General features: G+C 42.8%; 1 protein-coding gene across 1 annotated transcript; it reads right to left on the bottom strand.

The window, feature by feature from the left end:
• Positions 1 to 7046: 7046 nt before the first annotated feature.
• On the bottom strand, positions 7047 to 9925 carry CALHM4 (calcium homeostasis modulator family member 4). Its single transcript, XM_054971658.1, has 2 exons — positions 9371 to 9925; positions 7047 to 7457 (listed from the first exon to the last, which is right to left on the bottom strand). Exons 1-2 carry the CDS (start codon positions 9923 to 9925, stop codon positions 7047 to 7049), a joined length of 966 nt encoding a protein of 321 aa, XP_054827633.1.
• Positions 9926 to 13451: the final 3526 nt, after the last annotated feature.

Here is a 13451-nt window from a genome sequence, read left to right as displayed (position 1 = left end):
CTAGGCCATGCAGACTTTCTGTGTGGTAGTCAGTGGCCGTCGTCACACGGGCTTTTTTTTAGCGCTAAAATGGCGCTTTTTCCCGGCAAACACCCACCTTATTCCAACACTGAAGCGATTTCCTCATTGCTGTTTTTTGCTTGATAGTTGCGATATTTTGCGCCTCAGTGTGAATGCCTCACATTGATGTATTTCGCCTCGCAACGTCCTATGCCCTCCCTTCAATCCCAGAATCCATTTCTTCCTGCGACTCCCCTTTTTAAAAATTTTATTATGTCCTTATAACGACATTACAACATAACACAATGCAAACTTTCTGCTGAAGTAAAAGTGACTCAGTCACCATGGCAGAGTCTTCAGCGATGGGGATCACGTCAGACAGGGAGTTTTCTGCGGGCAAAGGGCTATTTATATAATTTCAAAGTTGGAAAAACAAAAGGGTCGTAATGTTTTGCTCTAACAGAATGTTTATATGCTGTTATTCCGTTATAGCGGAATTAAACGCCAGAATAATTAAAAAAAGGGGGAGGAGCTGCTTCTGCGCGGTTAGAGAGAACAGAACAGAGTGCTTCGGTGTGGACAGCTGGTGGCGCGAAGAGCCGTTAGGTGACCCAAAGAAACTTTACTGTGCCGATAACAGGTAGGACGCTATATGCTGTAAATTTAACGGAAGAGATGCCCGGCCAGTGCCTTGAATTGAATCCAGTAACTGACGAGCAGTCAGTAGAATTACTACAGAGTAGATGTAATATACATGCTTCAGCTAGCTCCCAATAATAACTGACATGAAGCATTCTATACAACTGGAGTTGCCAGGCTGACTTCAAGGGCAGATCCATGGAGAGCAGATTACAATATATGTTCTCAGTGTTACCATGGCATGGATCTGGGTGCCAGATATGCCAAGTCAAGGTAAGTTATCTTCCATGCTAAACAAAGTGGGAAGAAAGCATTTTTTGCAGCTGCATTAACTTTCTTCTCCAGCAGTAATGCTGTATCCAATATAACCTGTAGGTTCTTAAGTCAGCTGAACCCCAATGAAAGTGGGAAGCACAATCTCCTTCAAAATATCAACATTCCTAGCTGTGTCTTCTTGCCTTTTCCACAAAAGAAATCTGCTACCTGCTCAATACATACATTTGTTGAGCATAACACCCCCAACTTTCTAGCGGGCAGGTGACTTCCTTTTACTCTCCTGGAATTAATATAGATAAAATGGTTTCTCTGGCTTTCAGTGGTATGGGCCTAATGAGATTTTTAACTCTCACTTCAGTGGTAGTCTGAAACTCCTGTCTTGCTTTTTTAGAAGTACTTAGTACTCTATTCTCACAGAGAAGGACACAGAAGAGAGATGAGCTGCACAACCTGAAGGAGGGACACATACTGCACAATTTTTACCTTTTAAATCGTGGTAAACTAGAGGAGCTTAGAGGAGCTGTTGCTTTCACTCAAAATAAAAAAAAATGTTTCAATCGAACTGGTAATAGCAGATCATAGAAAAAATTGAAAATGCTGGATTTTTTTTAAAAAAAAATGAATTTCCCAGAAATATGTTAGCATTCTCTTAACTATGTATTGTCGAAGGCTTTCACGGCCGGAGAACGATGGTTGTTGGGGGTTTTCCGGGCTGTATTGCCGTGGTCTTGGCATTGTAGTTCCTGACGTTTCGCCAGCAGCTGTGGCTGGCATCTTCAGAGGTGTAGCACCAAAAGACAGAGATCTCTCAGTGTCACAGTGTGGAAAAGATGGAGGTCATTTGTATCTACTCAGGAGGGGTGGGGTTGAGCTGAGTCATTCTGTAAGAGTTTCCCAGGGTGTGGAATGCTAATGGAGGGAGGCTTCACTGTATCCTGAGGAGGTTCTTTTGCATATGGATTGGTGCTTGATGTGCTAATCTTCTCTGCAGGGCTATTGTCGGGTGTGGAGTGTTTTGTTGGCCTGGTGTTTTTCAGAACTGGAGCCCATGCTCTGTTCATTCTTAAGGTTTCTTCTTTCCTGTTGAAGTTTTGCTTATGATTGTGAATTTCAATGGCTTCCCTTATCTTATTCCCAGTATCTTATTCCAGGACACCAAAATACTGGACAACACTTCCAACTACTTTGTCAGACTGCACAGGGAAGCCATTGAAATTCACAATCATAAGCAAAACTTCACCAGGAAAGAAGAAACCTTAAGAATGAACAGAGCATGGGCTCCAGTTCTGAAAAACACCAGGCCAACAAAACACTCCACACCCGACAATAGCCCTGCAGAGAAGATTAGCACATCAAGCACCAATCCATATGCAAAAGAACCTCCTCAGGATACAGTGAAGCCTCCCGCCATTAGCATTCCACACCCTGGGAAACTCTTACAGAATGACTCAGCTCAACCCCACCCCTCCTGAGTAGATACAAATGACCTCCATCTTTTCCACACTGTGACACTGAGAGATCTCTGTCTTTTGGTGCTACACCTCTGAAGATGCCAGCCACAGCTGCTGGCGAAACGTCAGGAACTACAATGCCAAGACCACGGCAATACAGCCCGGAAAACCCCCAACAACCATCATTCTCTTAACTGTTTCCAGTTTCACTAGAAGGGCAGTCAAAAGACCAGCTGTTAATGGAAAGAAGCCAAATTGAAGCAAATTGGTAAGTGTACATGCGTGTGTATATAAAGGGAGGGGTTTGTAACTTACATTCTACCATTTCCAAGTACTACATTTAATATTTATTTATGATAGATCAAAAGCATGGCTACCTCGATTTCACTTACAAAGGATAAGTCGGTTACAGTGCTTTTAAACCCTCATAATCACAAGGAAAGATGGATTAGATTTAGAAGAAGTTGGAGTGAAAATTGGAAGGAATATTAACAATTTGAGATATGCAGATAACACTATATTACTTGCAGAAAGTAGTGAAGACATGAAACGTCTACTGATGAAGGTTAAAGAAGAAAGTGCCAAAGCAAGATTCAGCTGAACATCAAGAAGATGAAAGTAATGACTACTGAGGAATTACACAGTTTTAAGGTTGACAATGAAGAAATTGAAATGGTTAAAATTGTTCTGTTCCTTGGCTCAATCATCAACCAAAAGGGAGCCTGCACTCAAGAAATCAGAAGGAGATTGAGACTTGGAAGGGCAGCCATGAAGAAACTAGAAAACATCCTTAGGGATAAGGGTGTGTCACTGGGGACCAAGGTCAAGACAATCTACACAATGGTATTTCCCATTACAATGTATGGATGTGAAAGTTGAACACTGAAGAAAGCTGACAGGAAGAAAGTTGATTCATTTGAAATGTGGTGCTGGAAGAGAGTTTTACAGATACCGTGGACATCCAGAAAGATAAATAAGTGGGTTCTAGATCAAAACGAGCTTGAATTTTCGCTAAAGCTAAAATGACGAGATCAAGGCTATATCATACTTTGGTCAAATCACGAGAAGACAAGACTCACTGGAAAAGACAATAATATTAGTAAAAGTGGAAGGCAGTAGGAAAAGAGGAAAACCCAAAATGAAATAAATTGACTCAATAAAGGAGGCCGCATCCTATAGTTTGCAAGATCTGAGTAGGGCTGTTAACTATTGGACATTTTGGAGGTTTTTCATTCATAGGATTCCATAAGTCGGAAGCAACTTGATGGCACACAAAACACACACATAATTGTTGTAGGCAACTATCAAACTCAGACCCTTTCTTAAATGTGGCAGTAGTATGGCTTATAATCCTCACCCTTACCAGCAACACAGATAAACTAGAGATAGATCAAGATGGGTAGTCATGTTCGTCTGTCTGTAGCAGTAGAAAAGAGCAAAAATGGGCAAATCCTCCACTTCTAAAACAAAGTCAGCTCCAAACATTTTGGGGTTGCTGGAAGCCTTTTTGATTATTTATTTATTTAATTAATTTTTAACCTGCCCTCCGCGCAAGTGGGCTCAGGACAAGGCACAACATTGATTAAAATACACCTTAAAATCAATTTAAAAACAGGTAAAATACTGTGCCCCTTGGGGGGCAACCAGCAGGTGTGGACTCTCCATACCCCTTGTAGAGGGAGACCAGTGGAAAGCTCAGCAATGATGGGCTAAAATTAGCCATCACCATATGCCTGGCAAAACATCTGTGTCTTACAGGCCCGCCTAAATGATACAAGATCCTGGCAGGCCCAAGTGTCCTCAGACACCACCAGGTTGGGGCCAGGACTGAAAAGGCCCTGGCCCTGGTAGAGGCCACCAGTAGATGTTTTCCAGTTGAACGAAGTGCTCTCTGGGGCACATACAGGGAGAGACAGTCCCTTAGGTATGCTGGTCCCAGTCCGTTTAGGGCTTTATAGGTCAAAACCAACACCTTGAACTGGATCCGGAATTCTACTGGGAGCCAGTGAAGCTGCTGCAAGATAGGCGTAATGTATGTCCTACACGAAGCTCCAGTTAGGACACATGCAGTAGCATTCTGGACCCGTTGAAGTTTCCATATCAAGCCCAAGGGCAGCCCTGCATAGAGTGAGTTACAGTAGTCTAACCTGGAGGTGACCATTGCATGGATCACTGTCGTTAGGTCCTGAGCCGAGAGGTAGGGTGCCAGTTGCCGGGCCTGCTGAAGGTGGAAAAAGGCCACCCGAGCCACAGCCGTGATCTGGCCCTCTATAGACAAGGAGGAATCCAGAATCACACCCAAACTCTTAACCGATGGTACGGGCACAAGTGGTGTCCTCCAAAGGAGAAGGATCCCTTCCTCCGACAGTCCACAGCCCAAGTACAGGACCTCCGTCTTCATGGGATTCAATTTCAGCCTGCTCTGTTTTACCCATCCAGACACTGCCTCCAGAGCTCTCAACAGGGTGTCAGGGGCAGAGTCAGGTCGGCCACCCATCAACAGATACAACTGGGTGTCATCTGCATATTGATGACAACCCAGTCCAAAATTCCACACCAACTGGGCGAGGGGGCGCATATAAAGATTGAACAACAGGGGAGAGAGTATCGCCCCCTGTGGGACGCCGCACTCCAACAGTTGGCGTGCGGACAGTCTCTTCCCCCAGTGCCACCCTCTGTCCCTGACTGTGGAGAAAAGAGACAGGCCACTGCAAGGCCGTCCCACGAATCCTCATATCGCCGAGGCGGTGGGCCAACAGCTCATGCTGGGAGAATCGAAAACAATCTAAGCAATGCAGGCCATCTCCAGAGCTACAACAGCGGCTGGAAAGAAGCCCACCGAAAATGAGTCCCTTATCTCCAAGAATGATACTAACAGCCTTAAAGAAGACCTGCAAAACTTCTTCTCAGAAACAGTCATGGATCTCCTGGCACCTATCCATCTTCAAATCAAAGAATTAACAGGTAGTCTGAAGAAAGCTACTCAGTCTGCTGAGACAGTGTCTGAATTGGGAATAACTCTCCTGGAAGAAATCAGAACCCTTCAATCAAATGAGGTGGTGATAGAGAAAAAGATAGCAGCACTTGAAATTAAATCAAGACAAAATAACCTTAAGATGACAGGGATTCCTGAATATGCAGAAGGTAACGCTGATTTAACAGTATTTATGTCAAAAATGACTGTCAGAGGTATTAAACTTGGTGGAGGGAGTAGCCCGTTATTGTGAGTGTTTTCCATATAGGCCCTCTGGCCACAGCTTGTCCTAACCGCCCACAAGATGTTCTGGTACAATTTATGTAAGGACCAGAAAGAGACTCTTAAGAGAGGCAAGACTTAAAGGGACTCTGACTTACAATGGTAAAAAAGTCCTAGTTCTCATAGATCTCCCACCAGAAACACTGGAGAAACGAGGAACTCTCAGAACTGGTCACATCTATGGTGCTACAGCCCCAGAAGCCTGTTCCCCCCTTTTGCACCTTTTCAGGTGCTGAAACAGCAATTTTGTGTGTGTGTGTGTGTGTCTGTGTGTGTGTGTGTGTCTGTGTGTGTTTACAGCCCTTATCACACATGGCTTTGGTCCATTCAGATTCCATAATGCATGCACTTGCATTGCATTTATTGATATCCTGCTTTTCTCCCCAGTTGGGATTCAAAGGGGCATAACATTGTTCTCCCCTCCTCCATTTTCTCACAACAACAATCCTTTGAGGTAACCTAAGCTGAGAGTTTCTGATGGGCCCAAGGTCACCAAGTGAGATTCCATGGTAGAAGTGGGGAGTCAAACATGAGTCTTCCCAGTTCCTAGTGAAACACGCTATCCACTACCCTGATTTCCCCGCATAGCCTTTTCAGTAGCAAAGTGGCCCCCTTCTTTTTCACCAGCAGAAATTCTAGCTGGACCCTACATGCTATTATCAGATTGCATTTCAGCAGGATGAAGATTCATACCTGACACCTTCATTACTAGTACTGAACATCTTTAAGTGGTGCTTTGAAAAAAAAAAGGTACTGGTGCTCATGATATTTGCTGCCATAGGGGCCCAAGGCTGGGGCTGAAAGTGGTGCCAGTACAGCATCCTGGCACTTATTGCCAAGGGGGAAAGCCCAGCATGGTGTGCCTGGAAACATTCTTTAGCTGGACTCAACCTAGAGAAAAATGTAGGAGTTAAATGAGTACCAAATGCCATCTGAGTAAAACATATCCCACACATGGATCGATTTTCAAAGTACTATAAAGACAATTGTCTTTATACATTTATTGCCCCTTTTTTACAGTCTCACTTTTGAAGGCGAAACAGTCTATCATAGCAGTAGAACATACGAACACCATCTATCCAAAGTGATTAACTTTTTAATTCTCATTGACTTCAATGGAACAGTTAAGCACATGCCCTCAGCAACATTTTCTACAATTCTGTAAGCTGCATCCTTGAAACTATTTTGCCATGAGTTATCTCAATATTTTGAATATGAGTTTTTAAAACTTGCAGCCTAATTTAGGAATTCACATTAACAAGAAGATTTTTGAGTTTCAGAGGTCCCACTTCACTTTCTTGTATAAAACAGCTCTGTTTGTATTCACCTTTTTTTTTAGACAAGGTATAACAAATATCAATACAAGGGTATAACAAATAGCAATACAATACATGAGCAGACAGTTTTTTTTTCAAAATGGCCATTCAAAACTCTGTTTCAAGATCAGAATTTGGTTTATCAAGAATTTTCAGATATTTCCCATCCACCGAGTCTTCTACGGCCCAGTCATGAAGGAGACTGTAATCATAGTGCTGTTCGTCCACAATTGTTAAGAGGTCCAGCCCAGAAATGGATTTCCAGTCTGCACACGAAGGGATGCGGATTTCTGACACATCTTCACTCCCTGGAAAAAAGCCAAAAAACTTCTTGATGTGGTGTTTGGCATAGATCTTGGAGTGCTGGTTGGCAGCTTGCTCAAATAGCATCTGCTCATTATGGATGTATCTGTTCCAGTACTGAAGATGCAGGAGACTGAGTGGAGAAAGACATCTTGCCAGGCAACAAGACACAAAGACAGTGATGGCTACAACTGCTATCAAAAGCCAGCCAACAACCTTAAAAGGAGGGGAGAAAGTAATACAAATCACTAGCAACACAAGGGTAAAAATACTTCTTACTAGCCAGTTTACTGTCGTTGACTTTACTGCAGCTTTCTAGGAATATATATGTATATGCTTTTTAAGGAGAGTCATATGAAAAATCAATAGATCTAATTATTCATAGGATTGGAATGTAGGGCTGCAATCCTGTACTTCCCTGGCAGTAAGCTTCATTGAAATCTGTGAGATTTAGATCAGAGTACATAAGAAACAGGATCAGGCTGTAAAAATATTTAGGTGTTTAGTAATATGGCTCTCCTCACAAGGTTGACGACTGCCTGCTGGAAAAAAAAATGTTCTGCCCCCTTAATGGGATGTTATTTGCCTTCATGCCATGAAAATCTTCAGCTGCCTATTTCCACACATGAAGCTTCTGTTAAAGAGCTAGGCCATTTTTCTGCAGGCATGATGACAATCCTGTACACTTATAAAAGTATTGACAAAATACAGGCCTCAATAACCTCTTTTCAGTACACTAACACATTTTACAGCAGAGACTGTTTCTTCTCATGTGATACTCTATGACTCCACTTACAATTATGTTACCTGTATCAGAGACCCAGCACAATACTTCGGATATGAGGTTGTACCTCTCAACATTAAACAATTAAAAGGGTTTTCAGTATAAGAGGAGGAGATAAAAGATGAAATGCTTGGCAGCAGAATGTGGGGAGGGAGTCACCATCTAGACCTTACTCCCATTAAGCAATAGAAGCTCACTGAGTGTCCTTGGACAAGTCACACATTCTCAACCTAACTTACCTCACAAGCTTTTTGTGAGGATAAAAGGAAGAAGAGAATGACGTAAGCTGCTTTGGGTCTCCTTTGGGGAGAAAAGGTAGGGTATAAAGTAAATAAACTGACTATATAAAAGGAGGTTTTTACATTACAATGTTTTAAAACATTTACTCATATTTGTTCCATAGCAACTCCTTGTAAATGCCTTGTAGCTTTTAGGAGTTTGTAGAAACTCATGAAGGCAGAAGTGCTCTTGAAAATAATAAGAGAGAAAAGTTGACTACACAAAGCTGTCTCACTAAATCCATTATAATTCTGTTTTAAAACTGTATATGCCACCTCTCCAGAAACCTACTTGATAAAGCTCACAAAGTAAAACAATACAATCATAAGAGTACCAGCATAAATATTATTATTAATAAACAGCCATTAAAAACAAACCAGGGTATAACAAGTCATTAAAAACAAATCCCCAAAGGATGTTCATAAAATAGTCCTTAGACTGGAAGCAGAACCCGTAGTGAAAAGCTTGGAAAAATAAGTGCTGTTTTCACATAAGGCTTGCGGGGAGAGCAGAATATAAATGTGTAAAAAAAAAACTAAAAAAAAAAACAGGTATCAAGTGACCCTCAGCAGGGAAAGCATCCCAATTGCAAGGCACCACCTCAGAAAACGCACAATGTCTGATTACTACAGAGAGCAGGGCTTGAACCTTCACAGGCAGCCCGGACTACTAACCAGCTCTTTCCATTAAGACAGTATTCTTGTATTGCACATATCTTGCTTTCCATTCTTCAAAGCAGTTTACACAGGGCTTTTATACAGTCTATCAATCTACTTACCAAGTAGAAGCCTGTGATTAAGCCATGTTCTTTCAGACTAGTGTTGCCAACTCTGGGTTTGAAAATCCCTAGGCATTTGGTGCCAGGTAGTACTACTAGAAATAGTAGAGTTTGGTTGGTTGGGAGGATCAGCAGGGATGTGATTCCTTAGAGGGCACCCTTCAGAGCTGCCATTTTCTCCAGGACAACTGATCTCTGTAGTCTGGAGAGCAGTTGTAATTCCAGGACTCATTTGAAAGCTGGCAACCCTACTTCAGACCATCCTTTAGGAACCCAGCATTTACTTACTTGTGACTGATACTGAAGCAGGAGGATCACTTCCTCTTTCACTGTTCTTAGATGTGAAGGAACCAACTGCTTACAGGGAAATGCAGCAAGGATTTGCTTGCGCTCAGCAAAGCTTGTGTTTTTGAAGATCCCATAGCGATCAACTGAAGCAAATTCACTCATTGCACATATGTAGTAGGATCCATTCAACAGTGCTACTGCAAGCCACGTTACAGGAGCCACCAGAGCTCTCCCTGTGATGCTGCAGAAGACAAAAGACACAAGCTTGCACTGCAGAAGGTGGTTACGAGTACTGTGTCTAGCGGCTGAGACCTTTTCTCCAGCAACCAGTCTCCAAGTCTGGTCATTCAAAGCATAGCCAAGTATCAGAAGGATTAAAGCAGGCACTCCTAGGAAAGCCAGCCCATAGTAAAGGTTATGCATAACCTGGCAGGGACAGCAGAAAGTAAAGAGAGAAAAGAGTTGCTGTCCACCAATAGTCAGGATGGCAATTATTGCATTCACAACCACTACCTCTTTGCCTTTTAGGAAAGTTAATGCACCAGTAAGAGACATATTACAGATGCAAAGGAAGGGCCAACCAATTAGAAAAAGGCAGCTTGGACTTCTCTTATCATCAAAATGAAACTAAAACCAAATAATGGGATCAAGTCTTCTTTCTGTAGAAACTAACTAGTTTTTTATCTTTGCTTCCTTTTTAGGGTCTGCTACAAATTAGTAAAAGGCAGTGTGGGAAATCACCCAACTTTACCTTTGCTGACCCTCCCCAAGCTCTCTCATTTTCACTAATGTTTTATCCTTGACAGTTTCACACCTGAAGAAAAAAGTCAGAAAGGCACCTGCTTATTTTTAATGGCACACAGAAAGTGAAGGCAAAAGCTAAAGGGAGGGGGAAAGAAGTTATTTCATGTTATCCTATAGTAAGGCCGGCCCTGCAATTAACTGAAATTGCCAGCAGCACCTTCTGCTTGCCTTCAAAGGCCACTCTGCGTTGATTTGCTTTTTAGACTTAATTGGCAAACAGCAGAAACTGGGAGAAAATGTCGTCCATCAACAGCACTAGTTAGATGCTGGATTTGAGTCCCACGGCACCTTAAAGACCAGCAAGATTTTCAGTGTATAAGCTTTTGAGATTCAAAGCTCCCTTCTTCAGGTACAGGCCCTGTATCTGAAGGAGGGAGCTTTGACTTTTGATAGCTTATACACTGAAAATCTTGCTGGTTTCTAAGGAGCCAAGGGACTCAGGGCCAAGCTACAAGTGACGAATGGCACTTGAACGGCAAGTGTATTTCTCCCTGTCCACTTGCTGTTCAAGTGTCATTCATCACTTGTAGCTTGGCCCTCAGATTCTGCTGTTCTACTGTAGACCAACATGGCTACCTACCTAAAACGATTTAGGTAGGTAGCCTACCTGATACAAGTTTTGACATATTTGTAAATTGTTAGGTAATATTTGTGCTGTTTCAGACAGTCAGTACTCTATTCACAGAATCTGTCACTGGGATTTTAAAATGTTTGTTTATGCCTTGTGCATTATTTAATTGTTTTTCTTTAGGCCTCAGTAATATTCTGCTCCGCCATTGATTTTGTCTGAAGCAACGGATTTTTTTTCTCCTTAAGTGAGCTTTGGAATGTGCAATGCTTTCCATGCTTTAATTTTTAACTTAGAAAGTGCATTAGTGAAGAAAAGAACGACAAAACAGTGGAACATCAATACTGTTGATACAGGAAATTTGGACAGTCAATAACATCTCTAGATTTTGCTGTGATGTTGTGTTACAAGTTTTCAAACTTCTTCTGGAGAATAACATGGCAATGAGCCTGCTGAGTTGAATGAATTGGGCATTAAGGCTGCAGTCCTACAGACACTTTTATTTTAGAGTAAGCTCCATTGAACAAAAGTTTACATTACTTACACTTTTGAGTAAATGTGCAGAGGCCTGGGTCGTTACTATAAAGAGGAGTTAGATCCTAGATTAGGATTCTGCTGGTCTGTCTCCTCTCCACAGGAGTACATGTGGGGAATAAGAAAGATAGTCAGGCCTGGATATGTTTAGAGCTCTGGGATCTAATGATTACTCTGGATGGGTAGTATAAGCAGTTCAGTTATTGAAGGCTTGAAGATATAGTGGCAATGAAGTTTAAGGCTGTGATCCTAAGGATGCTTACAAGAAGAAAGCCTTTTTCAGAGTGAATGTGCACAGGATCAGGTTATGAGAGTTCCAGGATAGTCTTTTACATCCCCCTTTTGTTTATATAACATAGTGGCTAAGACAGTGAACTGTATTCTGGGAAGCCATCATCCGTTCACATCTCATCTTTGCTCCAACCTTACTAGGTGCTCCTAGGCAAGCCACTGTTTTTCAGCCTTAGTCCCCTCTCCATTGTCTGCAATATGGAGATAATACTTGCTTAAGTTACAGGGTTGTTGTAAACAGGTGTAACTAGATAATATATATTAAGGGCCTTTAATGCTGTGAGCACTCCCCCCCCCCCCCGCACCTAATACAGAATCAGAGGGGGGAGGAAATCAATAACATAGTCCTTTTTCCTTCTTGAAAAATGCACTGCCATTCAGGGGGAAGTCAGATGTGGTAATGGCAGATGTGGTCACTTGAAGTGATATCATCTTGCAGGGTGCAGCCACCCCAGGGAGTGCTCCCACAAGGAGGGGGAGCTTAAAACACCCTCTGCGTTGCTCACAATCTAAACTCCTCCTTTGCTCCAGCTGACTGGTGCCAGTCAGCTGGAGCAAGGGGGGGGTTAAAGTTTAAATCGCCCCCACGCTGCTCCCTCTCCTTGCTGGAGCAAGGTGCTTACTTCACCCGGTGCAAGAGTTGCGAGGGGATTCCCTTGTCCCTCTGGCATCAGGCAAAGTGGGCTTTTTTCCAGTGATCTCTGTCTGGAGATCAGGGGGTGGGGCCACTGGCCACATGATCATTTTCAAGAGGTGCCGGAAACCCGTTCCACCACTTTCCTGCTGAAAAAAAGCACTGCTCACCCCCAATTCCATATTAGGTAGTAGGGCTGGGGGAGACTGAAAGCATCAAAACTGGGCAGGTTTAGAGGAGCCCTCCCCCACTCCCTTTAAAATAGCATCTCTTCTGTTTTCACATCCAGAAGTAACTACCATAAGGCTCAGTTTGAAAGAAGAAAAGTTTGGTGAGAAAAAAATGGCTCTTTTAAGCTCTCCCTTCTTATGCCTTACATCTCAATGTGCTTTAGTTACATCAGATCTAGTTGCACTACCACATAGAGCCTTTTTATAAATATTGTGACAGCATCACCTACAGGAACTGAGAAACCGCCCAGTGGAAACCATCGGCTTTTTAGATCTTAACTTTGGAGGAAATGTCACTGAACTCAATGGAACTTTTGAGGCTTATCAGTATCAGATGGTATTTATTTACTTACTCCATTTATACTCTGCCTTTCTTCCCAATGAGGACCCAAAGTAGCTTACATCATTCTTCTCCCTTTAATCCTCACAACAATCCTGTGAGGTAATAATAGTAATAACATTCAATTTATATACCGCCCTTCAGGACAACCTAACACCCTCTCAGAGTGGTTTACAAGGTATGTTGTTATTGTATTGTCGAAGGCTTTCACGGCCGGAGAACGATGGTTGTTGGGGGTTTTCCGGGCTGTCTTGCCGTGGTCTTGGCATTGTAGTTCCTGACGTTTCGCCAGCAGCTGTGGCTGGCATCTTCAGAGGTGTAGCACCAAAAGACAGAGATCTCTCAGTGTCACAGTGTGGAAAAGATGTAGGTCATTTGTATCTACTCAGGAGGGGTGGGGTTGAGCTGAGTCATTCTGTAAGAGTTTCCCAGGGTGTGGAATGCTAATGGCGGGAGGCTTCACTGTATCCTGAGGCGGTTCTTTTGCATATGGATTGGTGCTTGATGTGCTAATCTTCTCTGCAGGGCTATTGTCGGGTGTGGAGTGTTTTGTTGGCCTGGTGTTTTTCAGAACTGGAGCCCATGCTCTGTTCATTCTTAAGGTTTCTTCTTTCCTGTTGAAGTTTTGCTTATGCTTGTGAATTTCAATGGCTTCCCTGTGCAGTCTGACAAAGTAGTTG

The sequence above is a fragment of the Eublepharis macularius genome, chromosome 1 (assembly GCF_028583425.1).
Source record: "Eublepharis macularius isolate TG4126 chromosome 1, MPM_Emac_v1.0, whole genome shotgun sequence".
Taxonomy (NCBI): domain Eukaryota; kingdom Metazoa; phylum Chordata; class Lepidosauria; order Squamata; family Eublepharidae; genus Eublepharis; species Eublepharis macularius.
The sequence above is the reverse complement of the archived record's forward strand: the minus strand, read 5'-3'. Positions and strand labels throughout refer to the sequence as shown.